We start from the raw sequence: 24,761 nt of genomic DNA on the forward strand, positions 1-24,761 counted from the left end.
TCAACTGGGTGTGATAGCTTGAACAAGAATAGAACATGCATCATTAATTACCTTAAGCAGCCATTAAGGTTTAGGACTTGTACGAAATGCATGCCATTCGTTTCATTGAATACATACTCATTCCTATGTAAAATACAAAATTAACATAGTCATTGGTTTACGAATGAATAAGCATCTTTATTCACATTTCCACTGGTCGGAAAGAGACCTAAACACAAACACTTATGCGAGTAAAGAAACAAATGTAGAGCTCAAATTGACCTTTTGGGGTTGCAAGAGTCTTTTAATAACAGGTATGCAGCCAATTATCAAGTTTCATGATTCTAACATGAATAGCACTAAATAAATAAACTTAAAAATTCATCAATGTAATTACAGCATGAAGTGTATGTCACAGAAACTTCTTTTTGTGCATTATGCATAAAATTAGAGTTTGCAGGCTCTCTCTTTGTTATTTTTAGATCATAAGAAATTCATTCCCACCATTATCCATAAATTTAGAGTTTACTTAAGACTTTTTAAATCTGTAAGTTAAACTTTGATAAAATGCCCTGACTTGGGTCAATAGCTTCGAATTACAGATTATTCAATGTTATGACACTATGGTATTAAACTAAGTAACAGAATAGGCAAAATCAACAAGTTCAGTAAAATTCAACAAAGAATTGAAATTTGTAAGTTATTAAATGAAATAAAATAAAAAATAATCTGACAAATTCTATCAGAGTATTCAGAATGAATTCCAGGTCTTGACTATGTTGATGTACCAATAGTCTTGATGTATCATATGTTATAATCCAGAATGTCTTTGAATAAAATTATAACAATCCAAAAATAGTGGTTTAGTTCAAAATGTAAATGAGCACTTGTTAACTCCAATGAAGAATTTAAATAATTTAAATAATTAATCTCAACACAACTAAAAGTGATTCCACAAAGACTAATGTTAAAATAGGAAAGAATAACTGTTTACTAGGTCTTCCTTATATGCAGCCTGTCACCTGACTTATGACAATAAAATGCCATGGACTAAAGTCATTTCCAATGGAAATTTCCACCAAATTCCACCAAATTCATACACATGGTCAGGTCTTTTTACCTGAATTTTTGCAAACAACCTAACAGAAATCAGTTACACCATAGTTTTTTTTCCAAGGGAAAAACCAAGGCTCTGAACTCAAATGCAAGTAAACATGTTCTTTACAAATGATCATTATCTTAAAGTATAATCTACAATCATGGACAAAGGTTAACTATGTAATATGTTGTTTACAAATGAGCCTTACAATCTGCAATCATGGACAAAAGTTAAACACACAGTACAGACATATAAAACATCATTTTGATCCACAAGTAGTAATATTTTGCTAATTTATATAACTTGTTGCACTGAAAATCATGTATCCTATATTCTAAAATCATGTTGAGTTTTAAACATCGCCCAAAAAGAGCTCTTTTCTCAACACAAAACCGTTGATTCTCAAGACTTGACCATAGGTTATTTCCCATGCTAAAATATACAAACTGCTATTTTGACTTGCAAAGAGTAGCAAGGTCAGCCAATCAGATGCAAGATTACCTCATTAATATGCATATATCTCATTCATTATCAAACCCATTTAAGATCTTGAGGACATAAGCATAAATTTTAAGTTTGATCAGTCACATCAGTATATGGCTTCCAGTGGGTAACAAGCCCAGCTATCCAGATGCAAGATCACCTAATTAGCATGTGTGGATCTCACTCATGATCATGCTCATCCAAAATCCTAATGATGCAGGTATATATTCTAAATTTGACACAAACTGGATCAGAAATATGGCTTGAAGAGTACTAACAAGTTCAGCCCATCAGATGCATGATCTTCTCATTAGTATGTATGTGTGGATCTTGCTCATGACTGAACTTGTTCAAGACTTTAATGATCTTAGTTTGATCAAAATTGGAAAAGAAATAAAGGATGGTATGATGGAATAGGGCTCTCATGATGTGTGTATATCAAATTTCATGATATGTTCCTATATCAACTTTCATGACTGTACAGTGTTAGTCACTTTCAACTAACAAAAGTACCATGAATAGTGCTTGAAATGTAGGTACCTGACCTATTTTTAATATGTAAGTGTATTATTCATCAGGATGCATGAAGTTTCATGACCGTAAAAGCAACAGTAACAGAGAGATTGACATAAACATGACAAAAATAAAATATATATTTCAGATTTACATAGGACTAGGATGACAGGTTTGATTAGGCAGTTTTAGGACAGGTCACATGCACTAAAATTTCCAGTCATTTCATTTAAATACAACTCTTTTAGAAAAAGCAATGTATGCTGAATTTCGGATAATGTTGTGTCCAAGTTCATGCCTAATACAAGAGAGTCTTGGTGCATCAGAATCTATTACTAATGCATTGGATTTCATCACAATTGTAGAAAACTTAAGGAAATATATAACAAACTTAGTGTAGTAATACTCTGAATAAACATTAAGTATCTACCACAATGCCTCAAAATCACCTGCATAGAAAACTGATCCAAGGTTTCATGGTTAGACAGACAGAGTGACACCTTATATCCTTTATCTGTTGTGGTGGGTAAAAAAAACAAAGATAGTAGCACTTACTTGACTGAGTTAATTGTATCTTTTTGAAGGAGGCATCATAAAACTCTATGCCATTCAGCCCAACATAATAAGGATCTCCCCACGTAGAGAACAACTGAAACTGATATATAACTGGAATTCTGTCAAGGATGTGTAGATAATACTTCTTTACTAGATTTATGTTATGTAACAAAAATTATCATTGCTGAGGATTGCTGGATTACTATGCTAAACATTTTCTTTTAATTAAAGATTCAAATATTTTATAATTTATACACTGAAAAAAAGAGAGAGCAGCTGTCTTTGATGTTCACTATGTGTAAGAATTATGATTGGATAGTTTGCTAGTATTTCATATAAACACTAAAAACCTGTAAAATCTGATAATTTACTGTAGATGACACAGTTTTGAATTAAATAATAAAACATTCAAGACTAAAAAATGTGCCAAAATTTGGTTGTCAGATATTAGAAATAAATCTTTCGCAATAATACGATTATTATCTTATGGGTTAAAATTAGCCCAATGGAACCATTCATTCTATTATCATCAATGATTTTAATGAAATTAGATCTTAAATCTCAGTCAATTTTCAATTTTGATTTCAAAGACCACCTCCAAAACCCAGACAAAATTAATTCTCAACAGTGTGTTTTATCATCTGCAACCCATGTGTCTGATTCTTTTATTTCTCAACAGAATCCAAGTTTAGGATCTGCAACCCATGTGTCTGATTCTTTATTTCTCAGGCAAATCCACATTTAGGATCTGTAACTTGTGTGTCTGATTCTCTTAATTCTCAGGCAAATGCAGGATCTGTAACTTGTGTGTCTGATTCTCTTAATTCTCAAAAGAATGTATGATTAGGATTTGTAATGTGACTTTAATTTTTAACAAATGCAGGTTTAGGATCTGTAACCAGTCTATGTATCTCATTCTTTCCACCAGAGCTAGAAGAAGAGATAAGACATGTACACAAAATATGAATACATTGTTTTCTAAAAGGATACAACCAGATGGCATCTGCACGCATTCATATGCATCATCAATCTCATCATTGGTCCTGAAAAAAAATATAAACAATGACAAACAGGACACAAATTCGCACCGGTGACAAGATTTTAGTAATTAAATAAATCAAAGAGATTTTTTATCCATTTTGCAGAATCTAACGGAGAAAAAAAAATCACTTTTCAATTACAAAAAGATTTACAATTTTCCAAATCTAGAGAAATCCTGAAATGCCAGCAAAATCAGCTGTAATCATTCAAAAAAGGCAACAAACCAAAAATACCAGATCCCATCCAAATGTTTGAAACAATTTTCTTCTTAACATATCTAAAGTGAGATTCATAAAAAAGTAGCTCCCAAGAACTTTGAAAAAATAGTTATAAAATTAAAGTGACATCACCACTGTAGTGATAAAAGTGGTATCACCACTGCCGCAATATCATTTTTCTTGCACTGATATATTTCAATATCTCACTATGAAATATAAAATAAATTCAACTAAAATAAGGCAAATTTGGAGATGGACAATAACCATATGACTAAGTCTGACATTGTTATACCAACGTTAATAAAAAAAACAAGGCTTCAACATCTGTGTGTATAAATGACTTAGTTTGGTTTAAAACCTGTAAACAAGTACAAAATTGGTAAAGATGTGAATGAACATGTGGCAGTTAGTAATGCAGAAACTAGCAAAGAAATTATAAATACCAATATCTCTGCTTACAAGGAATATTTAGTAGGATTTTTCTTCCAATTCTTTTCTTAAAGTATCATGGCATCTCTAGAAAAATGCTAAAGTAGACAAGAATTGGTTGCAGCGCTCATTACACAACATTACACATCAGGTTGATTTACTAATAATACTGATAAAATTGCATTTACTCTTTATATAACGTTTGCTAACAGAATCTTTGAGCAGTAACATTTTACTTTAGCAAACACTATTTCAAGTTTGCTTTCTTAGTCATTGTAGATCCTACAAAAGCACCCCATGTGCATGTCAACACACTTTATAATAAACTCAAATATATTCAACAAAAATATATCTTATATATATCTTATATACTCAATCCTGTCTTAATAAAAGACATACAGCAAATGAAACAGTTTGGGTAAGGTGTGGTATGCAAAAAATCATAGTCAGTTGTTCTTTAAGCCTAATAGGTAAATACAGTGAAACCCCACTAAAACACATTTCATTATAACAAGAATGGCATCACATTAAATTTCGTAATTTCACCAGTGTCTTTAAGTACTGCATAGTTGTGGGCCAAAATAAACAAGATTTTGATATTATAATCTGGCAATATGTGTTGTATTTTTGCGAGAGAAAATTGTCTTTCTGGATCTTTCTAGATACGAATTGAGATGTTAAACAGTTTTATTTTGAATGTTCATCTCAGTTGTGTCAATATTTTATCACTGCATTTTGATCTTAGTTTATTTTTGGAAGATGTCAGCTCATTAAATGCTTGTAAATGTTAATCATATTACTACTGACACATGAGCAATCAAGACATTAAGACATTTTGTGTTTGTCTTCAATGCATTCTCTGTATTACTGTTGCTCAAAGAAAAGACAAAGATGTTTGCTCATTCAACTGGCATACACAATCAAGCATCTAACAATGTGGTCACTGAAAAAAATATTTTCACACAAATTTATAAATCAATCAATTTAACAGCTCATTTTTGAAGTCAACTGCACAGCTAAGTTTGTTCAAGTTATGGGGCAAAGATTTAAAAAAACTAAAGCTGCCAACACATGCACATGGCTTGGAGGTGTTTTCAAAGAATTGCTACACAATCTCCTAACCAATGAATAATAATGTTCATTCCCTATAAACATGAATGTATTGTTCATTAACAATTATTCTTGCTGTAGTCATTCAAACAAGTAGGTGTCCAAGTGTTACTTAGTGGGTATTTACAATTGATAATGATACATGGAAGCTTAGCCCTGGACAGGATTAATTCCAGAGTTAAACAAGCACAACACAAAAACATGAAGCAAATAAAAACTCATCAGATTTTGATATTATAATCTGGCAAGATGTGTTGTATTTTTGAACAAAAAATTGTCTTTTTGGATCTTTCTTGATATGAATTGAGAGGTTAAACATATGCAGATGCAGACATAAGGAACTGTACATGAGTTTCATGTTTCCTTATGTAATTTTTCCAACTGTATGTATGTGTGCACTGAATTCAAAAACATGATATTATATTTCTCTATGCATATATATCATAGAATTATTATGGATTCACTCTTACAGATGCAATCAGATAAGTTCAGAGTACACAAGTTGCATGTACACCAATGCATGGATCTTTGAATAAAGCTACATATTAAATATACCATCTCTGTTTCACAATTTCTAACTTATTTTGCATTAATTTAAGGTGTCAACTGTGCCAATGAAGCACATGGTTTTCCACTCTTTCCTATTACTTCAACCCCATTTTTATTCAGACTAAGGGATAAGCATGCATCATTTGCTTCAGTTAGCCAACTTGTCTGCTTATAGCATGGTACAGTACATAGCACGGTCCTGCGAATTTAGTGAGCAACAGATCTTGTCCCTCTTTGCCAGGTAAGTTGCATGCATTACAGGCGTCCATAGCCTTATTCCACATAACCAAGATGTTGCTTGTTCTACCAGTACCATCATCTATTCCACCTTTCACAAGGACACAGGAAGACGGCTTCCAAACCGCTACTGAGGACATTTTTCTGCTCCTGGAGCATTGTCCTCTGACTTCATCAACAACATGCACCAGTGCTTCTACATCTGTTGATTTTATGACAAATGGAATATTTTCTGACTTTAGCTACATTTGCAGTCTAGGAGAGTTACATACTTTCTGGCCTGCGTTCATCATCAGTTTGTTGGTGGTTCTAACATTTGCATTCCTACCAGCGTTTCATTCAGAACCCCAGCAATGACAGTGATCTCGCAGCATTGGGGATGACATAGCCACACTCCATATGTATGGAATGGATGGCCTTTATTGACACTGTGCAGTTAGTGAGCAATACCATTACCATGGCTTTGTTGCTGGAATTTTGTTATCTCTGGTTATCTTCCAACTGACGGAACATAGCTTATCTTCTCCATTCAGAATACCACATGGAATGCATTTGAGTCAGCCTCAAGGTAAGAGCATGGCCTTTATCCTCTACCTTATGTTTAATATCCGAATGGATGAAGTACGCTAACAAGCCATCAAGGAGACACATTTCCCTCCCTACTGCATCCACAGCATGGATACAGGGATAGTATGGGGAATCAACAAAAGGATCCAAGGGCCACTCATAGGACACAAACCTCTGAAAGCTGTCTTAGTGAAGCTCCAACAATTGCATAAGATGCAGATATAGTATCTTGGTCCCAAAGGCAAATGACTCTCTATGTCTGGTCATTGGTCTAAGTACCCTCATGGAGTCCATGCCCAGGCTATTGGGTCTGGGATGGGAGAGACAAAGTATTGGCATTCCCTATTGCCACAAACAGGCCCACCAATGGTCAATCCCATCGGGTACAGATCTGAGTGAGAACCATAGGGATGAAGAGATCATTCCTTCTGTACTAGTCAAATGTACCATGACAAAGGGCCAGTCAGTGCATTGGGGAGTTCCGGGATATGGTGAACTGTATGACTCACAGGTTTCATGATTCCAGGTATTTCAGCATTATACTGTAGGTAAAAAAAACAAAAACAACAAATGATCACCAGTTAAACGCAAAAATTTAACATAAGCCTTATAATGTAGGGCACAGTGACCTTCTTCTGGTACCAATAAATCATCAAGTTTGATGATCCTGATATGAACAGTGCTTGAGACTGAACCCATGTCATTCAAGTGTGAAATATGAGCCACAGCAACCAACTTTTGTACTGTGGGCACAGTATTCATCAAGATTCATTCTCTCACCATGTGTATAATAATCAACAATTTTCATTATTCTAACATGATTAGTCTAAGAAATAAACTTACAAGACAAAATTAAACAAATCTCAATGAAACTTTAAATATGGTTCAGAAAGACCTATTTTTGTTGTTGTTGTTGTAGGGTTTAATGCCATTTTTCAGCACACGATAGGCTATATATGGCGGCCAGTATTAATGGTGGAGGAAGAACCCAGTAAATCCCAGGAAAGAACCACCGACCCTCGAGAAGCTACTGGCAAGCTTTCTCACAGACCTATTTTTGTGATGAAGGTCTAGTGTTCTCATCAAGAATCATCTCCATTAAGTTTCATGATTCTAGGTATAGTAGAATTTATACAGTGTGCAAAATACCAGAGCTAAACACAAAAACTTATCCAAAAATGTACAACTAGTGTACATATAATAGTTGCAAAGTCTGTTCCCTCAACCCTATCCCCACTAGATAGGTGTAATGAAACACACTTCAAACTGTTCTGTAGGACCTATAAAGAAAGAACGGTCAAGATTCTGACAGGATGTACATCTATGTATCTGCTGTCATCGGAAGATGCTGATCCTGATGATGAGGTAAGTATAATAGCTCTCCTCTACTTCAGTAAAAACCTGAATCATAAAATCTTTATTTACTTACCCCACTTGACCAGAGAAAAGATTGGGAACATCTGATGAATTGTTGGAACTGGGAGCAAAAGAAATCTCTTGAGCAAAATCAAAATGGCAGACACCTGGTCCCTTCCTTATCAAGTATCCAGATGGAGGTGAAATGACCTTCCCATCAACTTTAACATGGACAATTTTAGCCTGGAAAGAAAAGTAATTATTTTTTACTGATCAGTGAATCACATAGTGGCAATGAGAAATAAAATGCAAGGGTTTTCCATACAGAAGTGCCACACTATAACAGTTTTGTGGAACCCTACAAGTGTTATATGTTGTAAGTGTGTCCAACTTGTTCAGTAAGTAATTTCATCTCAAGAATGGGATTCATGACCACAGCTGTGTTTTAATGAAGGATTGTGTTATACTGAGGCATTTAATACTGAGGTTCCACTGTAATGCAATGTCTTGCATGTGAAGTCTTCTATGATGTACCCCTATCATTTATCATATACAAAAACTTACAAAAATCTAGTGGAATGGTGATCAATTTGCTGGTATAAATATACCCACACCCCACTGCAACAAACTGCTACAATGCAGATGAATCTATGGCAGAAACATAACTCCTATTAAATTGTGCAAGTACTATCATTGGTCAAAACAACTGTCAAATATTGAATCCAGCTTTAAGAAAAGGGCAATAACTCTTACAAAAATTGAGAAAATTCAAAGACCTGTCTACTCCACATCCATTGCTATAGACTTCAAGATGTACCAAGTTCACGGCAATATATAAAAACTGAGACAAACTGAGTTCACATGACTTTGACTAGCACTGGATTATGCAGCAGGACATAAATGGCAACAATTTTAACAAACATCGTAAGCACGGTGAATTGCCACATGCTCATCTTCATAAGATGACTACAACATTTATATAGTTTGATGGTGATTCAACGAAAACTGACAGACTAGTTGCGTTTGCAATATTCTGTCATAAATTACATCTGGATCCACACCAAAAACAACAATAAAATATAACAGAAGCACTATGATTTATCATCATACACAGTTTCACATTATGATCATACTATGTTTCAAGATTCAATGTGATTCATAAAAAACACAGGCATTGGTTGAATTCACAAGATACTGTCATGCACTGAATAGTCACGATAACAGATCAGTAAATCCAGATTTCACATTTTACTGGCTTTAGTAAATGTTTTTATGTTCAGCTCATGACCAGATGGGTTTTTGGCATTCTATATGAATAATATCCTACCGAGACATATGAAATTTGGTGAGGGGGTTCATCATGATAAGTACTACACTCTTATTGAAAAAATAGGTCTCTTTCATCTACATTTCATGATTCAGTAACCTCTAAAATTTTGCTTAATGTTTATTTCTTTGGTACTTTCATATTAGAATCGGAAATTTGATACTCTGATGCATCTCTGTAAGTAATTGACATTTACAAGCCAAAAAGGTCACTGTGATCTAAATTTTGTACTTCAATAACATAGGTTTTGGTGTTTAGTTCATGACCATGTAAATTTCTACATGCTATGTACTTACCAGCCCACAAAGAAGACCCTTTCTTACCAATGTGGTTAAAAGTAGGAATAAATATGTCAATAACCTTCAGGTACAAACTGATTTGTTGATATGTAGCTCTTCAAATGATGACCATAACATTTATAGAGTTCTATGGCAATTAATGAAAACTTTAAGACTACTTTCATTTCATAATATCTGGTCATAAACTCCAAGCATGTGCTAATTGAATAGGGCAATAATTAGTACAATAATTACAGGAGCAAACTGATTTGTCAATATGGTTTTCTCCAGGTGTGTGTGTGTGATTTGGATTTTTTAATGTAGCTTTAACAAGTTTTCAGTCATAGAGCTATTATGTCTGCAGTGTGGCAGTTTCTAGTGATATCTAGCACTGATGCATCATGTCGCACATACAGCATCATGTCCCACCCAGTCAAATTATCCTGACACCAGGCCTACCAGTCTTAACACTAACCTCTTAATGCTGAGCACCAAGTGAGGCAGCTACTAGTACCATTTTGTACAAGTCTTTGGTATGACTCGGCAGGGGTTCAAACCTGTGACCTACTGCATGCAATGCAGATGCTCTAACCACTAGGCCATGGGAAGAATGTGTTGTAATAATATGAAAAGTTCATAAAACCTCTGATTTAAGAACAACATTCTTAGAAAAGACTCTATGATTTCATTTATTTTAAAGTTTGGCCTTAGTGCTGAAGACACTGTAGTTGATGCAGATTGGCTATTGGGTGCTGGTGAATCTGATTCCATCTTAAGGTTTTCATGTTTCAGCCCAAAATAGACAAAATTCATCCCCTCATTGTATAGTTTATTCTGTTTCTACTTGTCACTGTTGCTGTGAGACTTTAGTGCACTCCTCTTTGACCCAATGTCTAGTTCCTTCCAACAAATACAGCACATTGCTTTATGTTTGTCATTGTCTTCCTTACTGAGGTATACTGCATACTCCGTTCATGAATGAAAATACACTTCCCCATAGCTGTGCACCTGACTGACTTTATCAACTTTCATGCATTCATTCATAATTAAGCAGTGCATAATCCCCATCAAGGTGCTAATGAGAAATTGGTATAAAAGATCTAACCAGATATCTCATTGAGCATGTAAGTCATCATATATGGAAATTAGACTGTGCGAATTTTATATAATCTTTTTACCATCTATATTTCTGTATTTATTACTATTAAAACATACTTTTTAATGAAGAGCTTTTGTTTACAAATTCAAGCATTTTTTAAGGACTACTAATAATTTTCAAGCACTTTTCATGTCCTATTTTGAGCCACTCTCAAATTCAAGCACGCTTTAAGATGACTACCAAAATGCAAGCACTTTTCAAGACTGTGTGAACCCTGTTCAACTAAAGCATGGAACATCCTGACAAAGATATGAAATCAAGTTTATCTTTCTCATTTAAGCAATATAATCCTGAATGTCAAACAGAGCTCACCAATGAAATCAACAAAACCATTTGAGCTACTCCGCTGAGAAAAGTTAAACTGTCAAAAAGAACGAGCAGTAGATCACTGATAAAAATTTTATGTATACGAGACCTCGATACTCGTTACAAAATAAAAGGGATATGTTCAAGATGGGGCAGTATTACTGAAATGATATAAGTTGATTCTGTGTCAAAAATCAACATTAGCACAAAAACAAAGAACAATCCCTCCCATATACACTTAACATGGAACAAATAAACTCATGTCATTATGGTACAATTGACATAACTCTTTGGTTCCAGATCTAAAGACAAACATAAAGTCACACTATGATGCTAAATAATTAAAACTGTCATGGAAACTGTGAAAAACAATTCAATATGACCAAGACCTCAGTACATAATTTGGTTTCATCCCAAGATAGCCTTGAGAAGTTATTACAATCAAATGACAAACATTTAAGTCAAACTGAGCCATAACTCAGTAAAATTTAGACAAGGTGAACACTAAAATCATTCTAGGTTTTCTTAAGCCCCATAACAAATTTGGTTTTGATGCATAAAGTTTCTCAAATATTATCAAATAGAAACAAATTAATGACATAAAGGATGAAAGGATATGGGTCATTTTAAGTATACCCTACCTGTGAAAAGAGCTTAGGTACATAAAAGTTATCTTTTTGTGAAAATTTCTCATGGATATAATTCATATTTTACAACTATTTAAAAAATCTGTGCTTAAACAAACTTCCATAACAAAATATATAGTACTAAGAAGCTTACCTCCCACTAAATATAGTAGATACTCTTACAAGTTGAACTGAAACTGCGCATACCTGTATCTGCTGCCACGCAAATGTTGCAGTAATAAAAACACAGACCGAGATCTTCATGAGCATTATGCCACAGCAGATCAGAGTTTATGTTGTTCATAGTTGGATCAAGTGTATATGGTATGTTTAAACTCTGAACTGTGTGTGCATTTGAGAAAAACTGATTAAATTACTTACACCTCTGTAAGTGTCCTCTCTGCTTTTGTTGTAGTTCCAGAAGCGAAGACCTGCCATTAACACTTTCTGACCAAAGTCAATGGTCAGAGTATGATTTTGTCCCTCTGTGAAGGGTATCAGCCACATGTGCTCATCCGACATGGTTACATTCGTACCATCTATCAGTCTGGAAAAAAGGCCCAAAATGTATTGTTTATCTCTGTAATTAATGTTCTTTGTTATGATTCTGATTTTTACTTTATGAATAATTACAGGCTTAGAAAAATAAAAACAAGGGCTGATGACAGCTTAACAAACTGCAACCAAAGGTTGATACTGGAGAAATGCAAGAGAACTAAGTACCCAATGTCTTGACTTTTGCTAAACTAACAGTAATTGTGTGACAAAACTATTCAAGATTACAAATTGCTCAGCAAACAAAGTTGATTGGTTTGTTGGTTGTAACATTAATGGCTATATCATGCGGAGGAAATGGGAGCCGAGAGTCTTTATGAAGGTTACACCAAAGCTGCCAACCCTGGAGTGGTCAAGGTAGGTACTGAACCTGTGACCACTGGATTATGTACACAGTGCATAACCAAATGAAGAACATGGCAAAACTGCCAAGTATGGGTCATAACTTTGAACAATCTCAAAGGAAAATGCATACTGGTGATTCTACCATAATGGTCCATCAAATAACCTATGAAAGACAATTTTGTAAGAATGAATTGTCCTCTTTCTACTCTTCGTGAAAATATAGAAGACACTGAGATCAAGCAGAATGAGAAATCGGAATTAATTAAAGTGAATGTTTCAAAACACAATCGATGACTTAAACCTTTTATATATGAACATAGCAAATATATTGTGAAATTTGATAATAAAGACACCTATTTATATGGGACATCTAATCCTAATGAGAACTTTTTGGAATACAGGTGAAGAATTTAATTTAGCTTTACACTGTATATGGAAGTCTACATCAGACTGAGGACACATACTACAGTACATTTTAAACATCCTTTTCACTGTATATACTGAGGACTCATACATGTCCTTTTCACTGTACATAATGAGGACAATTAATCTGTGTTAAATGTCCTTTTCACTACATATATATATATATATATATATATATATATGGACTGAGGACACACTGTGTGTATATATAACACATATTAATCTGTCTTAAATGTCCTTTTCATTCTATATATTAAGGACACTTTAACTGATGTCTTCAATGTCCATTTCACTGTACATTTTGAGGATACATACTACTTTATGTCTTAAATGTCCTTTTCACTCTATATATGACTACAAAACAAGCCATTTCATTCTTCCATAACATCAGCAAGAATTCTGACACATTTGTCACAGCCTGTGCTAGACTTATAGATATCATGGGTTTAGTAGAAAGGTTTGCATTTTCCCATGATGATGTGTGATTTTGAGTCATGTGATTTAACTCGAGTTATTTTGCAAAAGCCATTTTTCTTCCTTCAGACTCATCAACCCCGACTTTGGACCTTTTGACCCCCAAATCAGTTCATGCCTTTCCTCAAAGTCATCCAGAATTTGGACACAGTTATTGGCACATGACTTGAGCTATCATGTAGAAACTGCTTTTCTTCTTGGAGTTCCTCCAAGCCCAACATTTGACTTTTTAACCCCCATATCAACAGGCATCATTCTTGTCTCAAATACATGCCATCTAAAGAGTTCAGTCAAGGCATATGGTACAAAACTTTAGTAGCTTTGTTAAAATATTATTTTCTGTCAGTCCCTGTGACCTTGACCTTTTACCATTGACCCAAACAATCAGCATCTTTGTCATCTCAAATGCAAACCATCTGCAAAAGGTTGGTCAAAATAAGACACAAAGAACTCAAGATACCACAGAGAAACCATTTTTCTTTGTAGAGACTAAGGACATTGACCCCCAAATCAACATGTACATTTCTTATCTCAAATGTAAGCCATTAACAAGGTATAGTTAATGTACTTGATATACAAGTTATTCATGGACACAGTGTTCCTTCTTTCAATCCCTGTGACCTTGACATTTGACATTTAGCACCCAAAGTTGATAGGCTTCTTCCCTACACATGATGCATGCTGCATGCATCTTTACAAAGTTTGGCACTGGCAGAAGGTGCAGAGCTCAAGTTATTGTGTGGAAACAATAATGGGAACAGATATATGGATGAGCAGATGAATGGATGGAAGGACAGACAATCAGGTTGGTTTGGTTTGATTTGTGTTTATTGTTACAGCAACACAAAATAGGTTATTTATTGCTGATGCAACTGAACTAAAATGCCTTGCCCAAGGACATACCAAGGTACAAACTTGAGCTGATCCTATATAAGACTGAGACCAATACCCTTTTGATCAGTGTATTATCACTGAGCCCCTATGGCTCCTGCACAGACAGACAGACAGACAGACAGATTGGCAGGCATCATGACATGATATACTATACCTAACAGCAGGAATATAAAAAGTCAATTGCATTTGATTCTCTTAAATAAAATAAGATTTAACACAGCTCTACAAAAAGGATATGTTTAGATATAAAGAGATTTTCGTTGATTCCTCTAAAAAAAAAAATGCATCTGTTTGTTATATAAAGAGCTTCAAAGTGATGCCTCTAAAAAAACAAAAAAATGCATCTGTTTTTGATATAAAGAGCTTCAAGGTGATTTCTTTTTAAAAAAACAAAAGCGTCAGTTTGTGATATAAAGAACTTCAAGGTGATTTCTCTAGAAAAGGAAAAAAGCATCTGTTTCTGATATCAGTAGCTTCAAGGTGATGCCTCTAAAAAAAACCCAAAAGCATCTGTTTTTGATAAAACAAAAGCATATGTATGGGAGGGATTTATATCTCCAGGCTGTGCTTAACACACATTATAAACAGATAAAACTACTTTTCTAGAGTCCTGTCATCCTTTTCATGTCCTGGAAGAGACCGTACATCCTGTGGATTGGCAGTCAGCATGCTCATTTTGATTGCCAGTGCTTCTCCATCCTTCCCCACAACTTCTAATCCTGTCAGTCCCAGGTAGTGAGGGTCTCCCCAGGTAGCAGTGAAGTTCAGCTCTACACCTTTAGGCAGAAAGAAGAAAACTTTTTGAAATGTATCATTTTAAGTAAATAACACTGATATAAAAAGCTAAAACAATAACTGAGCCAGGATGTAGGTCAGCTAACTTTCTAAAACTGTCAAAGTTGCCAGCAATTTTTGGAATTTCCAAGGGACAAACTAATATCCAACATTCAGATAGAAATATATATGTTTACCTCCTTTAATAATGATCTGAATATTTAACCAACAATCATAGAAAAATATTAGCTAATTATTATTTTGCTTACAAAATAAATGTCACTAGTCAGGTGGACCATTAACTTGACTGTGAACTAGGTCAATTACATAATACAAATATACATGATAATGGAGAAAAACCAACAAACAATAAAATTTAAATATACGTAACAGTATTTTATTGTTTCCTTTACAAATAGGCAATGAGATCAGACCATATATAACCACAACATTAAATATCACATATTTTTAACAGCAGCTGCAATTACTGATGTCAGAGTGGCATCATTTGTACCAAAAAAAAGCCCTTACATGCAAAGATGTTTCTGTAAAATTTGGTACAATTCTAGTGAGTCAAGGATTGTTTGTTTTTTAGTAGAAGTCATTTTAAGCATTTTCTGTTTCTAGTAATGGTGGCCATTTCTGAAAGCAAATTAGCATCCTTTGAACAAACTTGAATGTCCTTTATATCAGATGCATTCTGCCAGATTTGGTCACATTCTGCTAATCACTTTCCGATAAGTAATATAAATTGTTTTTCTATTTTTAGTAACAGTGACAATATATGATGGCAGGTTGGCTAGAAATGGAAAAACATGACATGCTTTTCATGCCAGAATGTCTTCTATCAAATATTGTCAAGTTGTTTTAGGGTTTTTCTATTTTTAGTAATTGCAGCCACATTTGATTGTGAACTGGCATCATTCATAAAAAGTTTAAAGCCCCATGTGCAGGAAGCATGTGTGGTCAAATTATATTGTATAGTTTTGTGAGAAGAAGCTGTTGAAAGATTTTTCTATTTTAGGTAACAGTGGCCATATTTGATGGTGGATTTGATATAAAACTAAAAGATCTGTAAGTCAGGATGCTTTTTATCAGATTTGGTCAATTTCTGCTGAGCAGCATTTAAAAAGAAACTATTTAAAGGTTTTTCCTAAAATTTTTTAGGACTGGGCCATGGTAGATGACGCATCAGCATACACTAAACAAATCTGAAAAGCCTTGAATGCTCCATATACAAATTGGTCATGTGATTTTGAGAAAACTATGTAACTTGCAATTGTGAATTAGCAGCTGATGAAGGACAGAAGAAAATCAATACCTGTAACTCACTTGACTTATAAAAATTTATAAATGAAGCAAAACTTTGAGTTGAGTGCTTAATAAAGTTGATAAGTTTATTAAATTTGGACTCAGTCCAAATTTATAATAACATTCTCATGCTTAAACTTGATGAAATATTCTGAAAAAAACAATATTTAGTGTTTAATGGCATTTCAGCACAATAGTAGCCATGATGATGATACATAAAGGCAAACTTCAAAAAATGTGAACTTGAAGGACAATAAGATACAAAATGAAAGCTGTTTAAATTCTGTAAATGTATATAAAATTACTAATTATATAATTATCTGATCACATTATTACTTGGAAATTAGGCCACGTTACCTCCTGAATCTAGCTCTCCCAAAAAGACGAAATTTATCTTTTACATTGTATTATATTGACCAAGGGCAGTAACTCTTCATCACCTCCCCTTGCTGCCACCTGGTGGCACTACATCTAAGCTGAGCAATACGTCAACTAGGATGCTTGCATTTGCTGGTAGGTTAGGAGGGTATTTAAGTATTCTTGGAGAAACAATGTTAAAAACTTGCTTTCTTCTTTGAATACGTTCCCTGATCTGACAAACGTTATGAGAATGTCTAATAAGAGCTAGGAAAGCTAGCATCTTATCTATATGCAGGGCATCCTTCAAGGGAACACAGGCTGGAATCCCAATATGAAAGATAACCCACCCTCCAAACTTCAAAGCAGCACAACTGATGATCATGTGACCTGTGAACAGTATATCTTATCACTGTGAAACTAGATCCTGGAGATAAAAATAAAAGAAGTTTGACCATGCATGCCAATCATCTTGGATTGAAACACTATGTTCGAATGCAAGGTTCACAGAGATCACTCTAATTTCATGAGCTGAAATTGTTATTAGGTGACTCTGATCCTTTGAGGTTTCAGAGTACAGAGAGTGTATAACCCAATTCAGCTATGATCATAGAGTTGAAGGGGGGCTTATCTTATTTCCAGCCTTCACTAATAGAAAGATCCACTTTCTTGTTCCACAATGTTTCTCTGTACACTCAAAGTATGCTTAAGGGCATGGACAGGGTCTTGCATGGTCCCTTCTTTTGAGATATCAATCGAAGACAGGGAGAGCGTCAATTCTCGGTTTGCTCACAGACAACAGCCTTTTCTTTGCTACGAAGCCTTGATGTATCATTAGGGCTGTGGAACTATCTTATCTGAAGGCAGTTCAGGTGTACTGAAAGGACATGTAACTCACTCATCCTGCATGCTAAAGCTATGAAAGTATGTCTTGCATGCTAGTACAGAAATTGATGGTAGGACCAATTTTTCCCCTTGAACATCCAGAGAAAGAAGTCAGCCAGCTGTGGGATTAAGGCACTCAATGTGACAATGTTGTTGACTTTGTACCAGTCCCTGAATACAAACCATTTTCCCTCATAAGCCTTCAAAGTGGAGGACCTTCTTGCTTGGAAGATACTCTCCACAAAGGAAGGTTTAAATTCATTCATTTGCAAAGCACCAAGGACAAGAGTCAGGCATGGAGGAGGAGTATGTCCAGATTAGGATGGAATACCTGTGACTGTGGCTATTTGAGAAGATTCAGCTAGGCTTTTCCTGAGCAGATCTATCACTAAACTGAGTAGATCACTGTCCCTGGGTTTGTCCCATCAGAGAGGGGTATACACAATCTATGTTGGGGTTTGGACTGAGACAAGGAAATCCCAGTCAAGGGGTTAAATTATTTGTCTCCCCATGAGGCTTGCAGAGTGGAAAGACATAAAATGTAAACCTGCAACTGGGATTTCCTTGTGTCGGTCCAAACCCCAACGTAGATTTTTTCTCTCACCCAATATTTTCCTTTCAAGTAAAAAGAACTTTTCACTAGTGTAACATAGTTCACGTGCAAATGTTTACATGCAGCTCATTAATACAAATATGTTAATCAAGGCTGTGGTGTGACTGTTGCATCCAAAGTACACAGTTTATATAGGTGAGCAAAGAAAAATAATAACATAAAACATCGCACAGTAATGAGGTTTAGAACGTCCACCTTGGAAGTGGAAGGTTGTGGGTTCGAACCCAGGCCAAGTCATACCAAAGACTTACAAAAATGGTACTAACAGCCACCTCACTAGGCACTCAGCATTAAGATTTAGTGTTAGGACTGGTTGGCCTGGTGTCAAGATAATGTGACTGGGTGGGACATCATGCTACCTGTCTGAGGCATGATGCCCCAGTGCAAGACATCACTATAAACTGAAACACTGCAGACATGTACTGCAACTTAGTACAAGCTGTAACAAAGAGTAGCATGTTGCATTAGATTATTCATGGGTAATTAGTAATCTGTGTCACTATCGTATATAGCTCTGCTTTTCTTTTTTGCAGGTGAAACTGTTTGTGAAATATTTGTGTTGTCCTTAATATTAATTATAAAATTACCCCTGTGTATAAAAGACCCTCCAAATACAGACACTAGCGGATAACCATGTGCTTAACTTTTAAGTTCACCGATTCTTTGAAAATTTATTTTTCTGTCTTGGAAATATGGCAAGTGCCACAGTGAAATTTGCTTATGGATTAATGTGCTGATGGATAAATGAGTCCTTCTGGCTGGTAAGTGCATTATTTGTCATTAAATACTGTAAGTATATTTTTGATTCAACCGGGACACAATGGAGATGCTTAACAAAATTAGAATAAAGCATGTTGGACATAACACATTTCTGGCTGTTACTAAGTTTCCTGTAGTTGTTAAGAGAGTTGGGAGGCTATGAAGTGTATAGGTCTATAGTCTATGTGCACAGATCAGTGTTTTCTGTCATAGTTCATTTCACATAGCATGGAGAACTTTATCCTCTCTGTAGCACAGTCAATTTTCAGGTCAGCATTACTAAAGTAGCGAACAGTATATAATTTGTTTGACAAAAAGTATTTACAACTAGTTAGGTAGCTTTTGCTACATTTAATGACGCTGACCTGAAAATGTACTGAGCTAGGCAATGGTTGCCACAAAACCACTAACTGACTGATAGTGCACTGACAACCCAGGCATCTAGGTCTGGAAATGGAGTAGCAAAGGTGGGCCGTTTGTGCCCACCTATTTGGAAAAATATCAATCATGGGATGCCCCTAAATTAGATGAAAGACTGATGGATGGACAGACCATTTAGTATAAAAGATCTGGCCCTTTCTTTAGAGAGTTGGCCACGACAATGTATCTGCAGGGAGTGTGTCTGATTTGTACCTTTATATTTAGCCGGGAGAACCAACATAGAAACTACCGAACCAGTATGGATAAGTTGGGTGATTTAGTTAGTTGTTTGAGGAGGTAGGTCATCACCATTGATTTGTCTGAAATGATTAGAATTCCTTTCCTGCTGAGGTGGTCCATTGAAAAATGAAAAGCAGTGATTATATCCTTAACTTCCTGAAGCTTGATGTGAATAGGTGTTTCCTTCAGCTCCCACTTGCAACTGACTATATTGAAGCCTGGCAACAAATGGGCTCACCAACCATGCATACTGGCATCTATACATAATGCAACTTCTGATTGGGGCTTTTCTAAAGGAATTTCTGTCATAAGCTGTCCCTGGCTGCAACAATGAAGCAGGAATTATATACTACCTTGGTTGTGATCCAGACCTTGTCACTGGATGCACTGGAAAACTGTTGCCACGGAGTCAGTAATGTCACCTGTAAGATCCAATGCCACATTCAGTAAAACAAGGAGCTGCAGAAACTCACTTGCTGTAAACCATACCACACAAATGTTGGCTAGCTGTATAAGATTTAAATGGGTGACAAACTTCATACCCACATTTACAAAATGCTGAGACGAATGGAGGCAGATGTTTTCCAGTTCTCTAAAAACCTCAATGACTCAAAAGAGATATGAGATTTTTCCTTCTTTTGGCAAAATCAGAACTTATATTTGTCTGGATGATGTTGACAAAATATGCTGCCATTGATGTGGATGAAATCAATTGAAACTGGGTGACAACACAGTTCACAACTTTTGCAAACATCCAAGGGCTGATGTTTAGACCAAATAGAAAAGCATGAAACTGGTAAATGTTTCCTTGATATGCAAACTGAAGGAGTTTCTGTAATACTGGGTTAATGTAAAAGTATGCATCTATCAAATCTAGACCAATGTCAAACTCATCCCTTCTGATACAGAGTTGCATAGATTGTGCCATCTTGATCTTGAATTTCTGCAGAACTATTAGATTGCAGTTTTCTCTACTGCCTGCTTGTCAATTTAATGACCAGATCTCCTGCTGCTTAATTTCTTCCTTCTCATAATCTAGCACTACACTTATCATGACATGACAACAGAGGTGAGGGCTGAACATATGACATCTAAGGCTCCTTTGACATGACTTGGACTCATTCTGTGGAAATAGAGTAATCCCATGACTTGGACTGCCAACTCATTCTGTGGAAATAGAGTAATCCCATGACTTGGACTGCCCACTCATTCTGTGGAAATAGTGATCCCATGACTTGGACTGCCCACTCTTTTTGTAGAAATAGAGTAATCCCATGACTTGGACTGCACACTCATTTTGTGGAAATAGAGTAATCCCATGATAGTTTTACCCACTGTTAAGCTGTTTGTGGGCAATCTGGGTGGTAAGTCAAAATGTTGGGTACTAAGATGCTTGGGGAAAAAAACGCTTTCTTGCTCCCTCTCAAGATTACCGCTCCTGGTCTATATATATGATATAGATGGAAAAGACAATTTTTAACTTCTAGAGAAGGATAGATTTGGGGCGTAGTGGAGCTTACTTTCTTAACATTAATGTGATCGGATAAGTATTCCTGGAGAACCATATTTTACAGACAAAGTTGCTTTCATAGATGGATTTTGTGAAAAATTCCTCCTGTCTCAAGGTATCTTCTTGCTATATGTTTGGGGAATATATTCAAATTTGAAACATGAAATCTGTCATATCCATGTAGCAAATGTTTTTGCATCAATGAAATAAATGAAGGTCAGTTACATGTACAGAATGCAAACTACTTACATTTTCCTTTATAGACTATAACATCACCCTCACAGGCCATTACAAAGGTTTCTTCTCTAGAAGTATCCATGGGTACCTCTTTGATAGGAGTTTTAACATTGCCAACAGCTCTAGTAAATGGACGCTGCTGTAAGAAAAGAAAGTCACAAATATATGATTTAGTCATTCTCATGTACAAATCTGTCAAAGTTATACATATCTGCACTGGATGGGACAAAAAGGGTCTGCAAAAGATATTTTCACAGCTATACAATTCTCCTTAATATCAAGAAATGTGATTATTTCCAAAAAATAATGGCATCCATACAACCTGGGTGCCCCCACCCCAAAATATGCAACTGAAGGGTAGAGTCAGAAGTAAAACTAGGGCAATAACTCTGTAGAATTATGACCCAAAATGATGAAAATCAAATGGCCAGTAATTTGCCTCCCAATGAAATGGTGCTATGGGAAATATCAGTACATATCATTTGAATTATTCTAACCATACCCAATCCAACTGTAATTCTGAAATACCAAACACTGCATTTATATTTATAACTTTGTAAGTAACTGGAAATAAATATTTCTGATTTCAGCAGTCAGAGTACAGTTGATATTTGCTGCCATCAACATCTGTCAAATCTGATTTTCTTTCCAGTGTTCTACATGATTTTTATCAAAACAATATTTCCAAAGAATTTTAAACATAATCAAGACAAGAACTATGTATTTTAGAAACAACAATCCAGTATCTTCTCATTACCATCATCATAACTTTTATAACAAGAACTTTTTTCCTTTTATGTGATAAGGTCCAAGTTTTACATAGGAAAAGATCTTAATATAAATAAATGAAAGATAGTTAAAATGAAAGATAAAAATTTTTCCAAAAATATGCTAATTCAAGTTTTCATAACAAGTGTGTAGTAGGATACACTCTCAGATTTGTCATTTCCCTAAATGGTATACAATCATTTGTTTCAAATATGATATTATTATTATTATTAATAATGTAATAATTAATACAATGGTTCCACAAATAAAGGTCCTGTAAACCATTGCTTAGCAGTAATAAATTTGTAGGGAAACACATTTAAAAACTGAAGAAAAATTCATGGAAAGTCTTTCAGACCACATGTAACTTCTGAGCTCTATGATAAAACATCCCAATGCACCTTATTTGCACTCCATTCTGTTTTTACAACTTGTGTAATTTTGGTGCCAGGTCTATGTACTTAAAATCTGGACTGTCATGTGAGAGATTATTTTTTAATGTGAACTCAATTAAGAAACTCTATGATGATGTACCAACTGATAATTTTTAGGCCTTTTGAGCATATGCAGTTTATATAACAAATTATTTAACCCTGAATTTCAAAGATTTTTAATAATATACTTTTTACAAAATTTTAAAAGCTTTATCTTTTAGGTGTTAACTTTATTTATTTGGAAGAGTTGTTCTTAATTTATTTTCTGTTTTTGCAATTCTTTATCTTATATTAGCAACATATATTCAGTAGTGTTCTTATATGCCATTTTACCTCTATACGTATACAGTCAACTCCGCTTGTATGCACAGCCTTGGGACTGGACCCAAGCAATGCATATAAACGGAGTATGCATTTAAGTGGAATTCATGTATATTTACAATATAAATGGGACCATACTTTCGCTATGCACTTAAGCGATCTATGCAATTAAGCGATATGCATTTAAGTGGGGCCGACTGCATACATGCATATTAGAATTCAAATTAATAAATTTTTGCATCATCAATGAACAACATTAAAAACTGCAACAACAATGATGATGATGATGATGATCATGATGATGATTAAAATTAATTCATACCAATAAATAACCATGACAGGTACCAAGTTTTACAGTGATCCATAAAAAAAATGCAGATACAAGTTGCGTTTACAAAATTCTGTCAAACATTGCTGACAGTTGCAGAAAAAAGGAGGCAGTAACTGTCAAAAAGTGAAAATGCAAAGCAATTTGTTGACATGAACATCTTCAGGTGATGATCATAGAATATACCAACTTTTACTGGAATCAATCATCAACTTCTGGATTAGTGGCTATAATGCAGTGTTTCACTAAGTGAGGTAAGCAAACCACCGGTAGACCTGCCAGTAAAGCTGGAAAATGTATTTAAAAGTATGGTATCTGAAACATTCAATAACATTAAAAACATTATATTCAACTGAAAAGTTTGTAAAGTACACACAGACCTTATTACCTTATTTACCACTAGTACAGTTGCAAAAACATCAATTCCAAACCCTATGCAGCTCAATGACTTGCTGCTATCTCTCAACTTGTCATAATTCATGCAAATGTTTTTCTCCATTTCACATGACAACAGCAATCATATCTAATGTTATGAGACAGACTCAAATTGACACATGATGTCCGATAAATATAATTGTGTCCATTCCTGCTTTTATTCACAAGAATCAGACTATCCCTTTTTATTCTTCTGTGCTGATACTAACACTTTTTAAGTGGCTAATTTCCCTTTTGTCTTCAACATGCATGCTTGCTGAACACCATTTTGAAAAAAAATGCTACAATCAAGTTTGATCATGCAGATGCTTTGCATGAAAAAATATGTGCAGTTTAAAGCATCTGATGTATTTTTGTAAAGTTAGTTTGGTTCCCTGATTAACTCCACTAATTCAAATATGAAACCCTGATCCAAATCAAACAGATGAATTAATTATCCTGATTTATTAGCAACAATAATTTTTCCTTTGTTTTTGCTTTTATTCCATTAGTCCGTATATTAAGGGTCATTCTCATTAGACTTATGGCAAAAACATAAGGGTTGGCAGGTCTGCACCGGTAGTATGCAAAAGGATTTCAGGGGGGTACACAGCTGAACATAAATCACTAAAAATAATGCTAAAAGAAACACTATGGCACTGGGAGAACAGGTCAACCAATAAGACTCATGTTCCAAAAGAGATAAGTGAATGTTATAAATTGGGAAACATTGAGATGGTAACATATACTGCATTTGGGCTCTGCTACAAAATGAGCAATAACTTTAACAAAAAGTTTGGGAGCAACGTGATTTCTTAATATGAACATTTTCTGATGATGTCCATAATATACCTGTCATTGCACCCC

The 24,761-nt window shown here is 34.9% G+C and overlaps 1 protein-coding gene across 2 annotated transcripts in view; it reads right to left on the reverse strand.

Annotated features, from left to right (window-relative positions):
- The window catches only part of LOC149803166 (katanin-interacting protein-like), a 225,754-nt gene that overhangs the window by 20,120 nt on the left and 180,873 nt on the right, over positions 1 to 24,761 (reverse strand). For both annotated transcript variants that reach the window (XM_089952787.1, XM_089952785.1), the window contains exons 28-33: positions 21,642 to 21,768; positions 15,122 to 15,299; positions 12,214 to 12,379; positions 8,210 to 8,379; positions 3,620 to 3,672; positions 2,630 to 2,740 (exon numbers count right to left, since the gene is read on the reverse strand). In XM_089952787.1, the coding sequence (XP_089808913.1) occupies positions 2,630 to 2,740; positions 3,620 to 3,672; positions 8,210 to 8,379; positions 12,214 to 12,379; positions 15,122 to 15,299; positions 21,642 to 21,768 (805 nt within the window). The remainder of the gene's footprint in view (positions 1 to 2,629; positions 2,741 to 3,619; positions 3,673 to 8,209; positions 8,380 to 12,213; positions 12,380 to 15,121; positions 15,300 to 21,641; positions 21,769 to 24,761) is intronic.

The sequence above is a fragment of the Sinohyriopsis cumingii genome, chromosome 3 (assembly GCF_028554795.1).
Source record: "Sinohyriopsis cumingii isolate HCF-2022 chromosome 3, ASM2855479v2, whole genome shotgun sequence".
In the NCBI taxonomy this organism is placed as follows: domain Eukaryota; kingdom Metazoa; phylum Mollusca; class Bivalvia; order Unionida; family Unionidae; genus Sinohyriopsis; species Sinohyriopsis cumingii.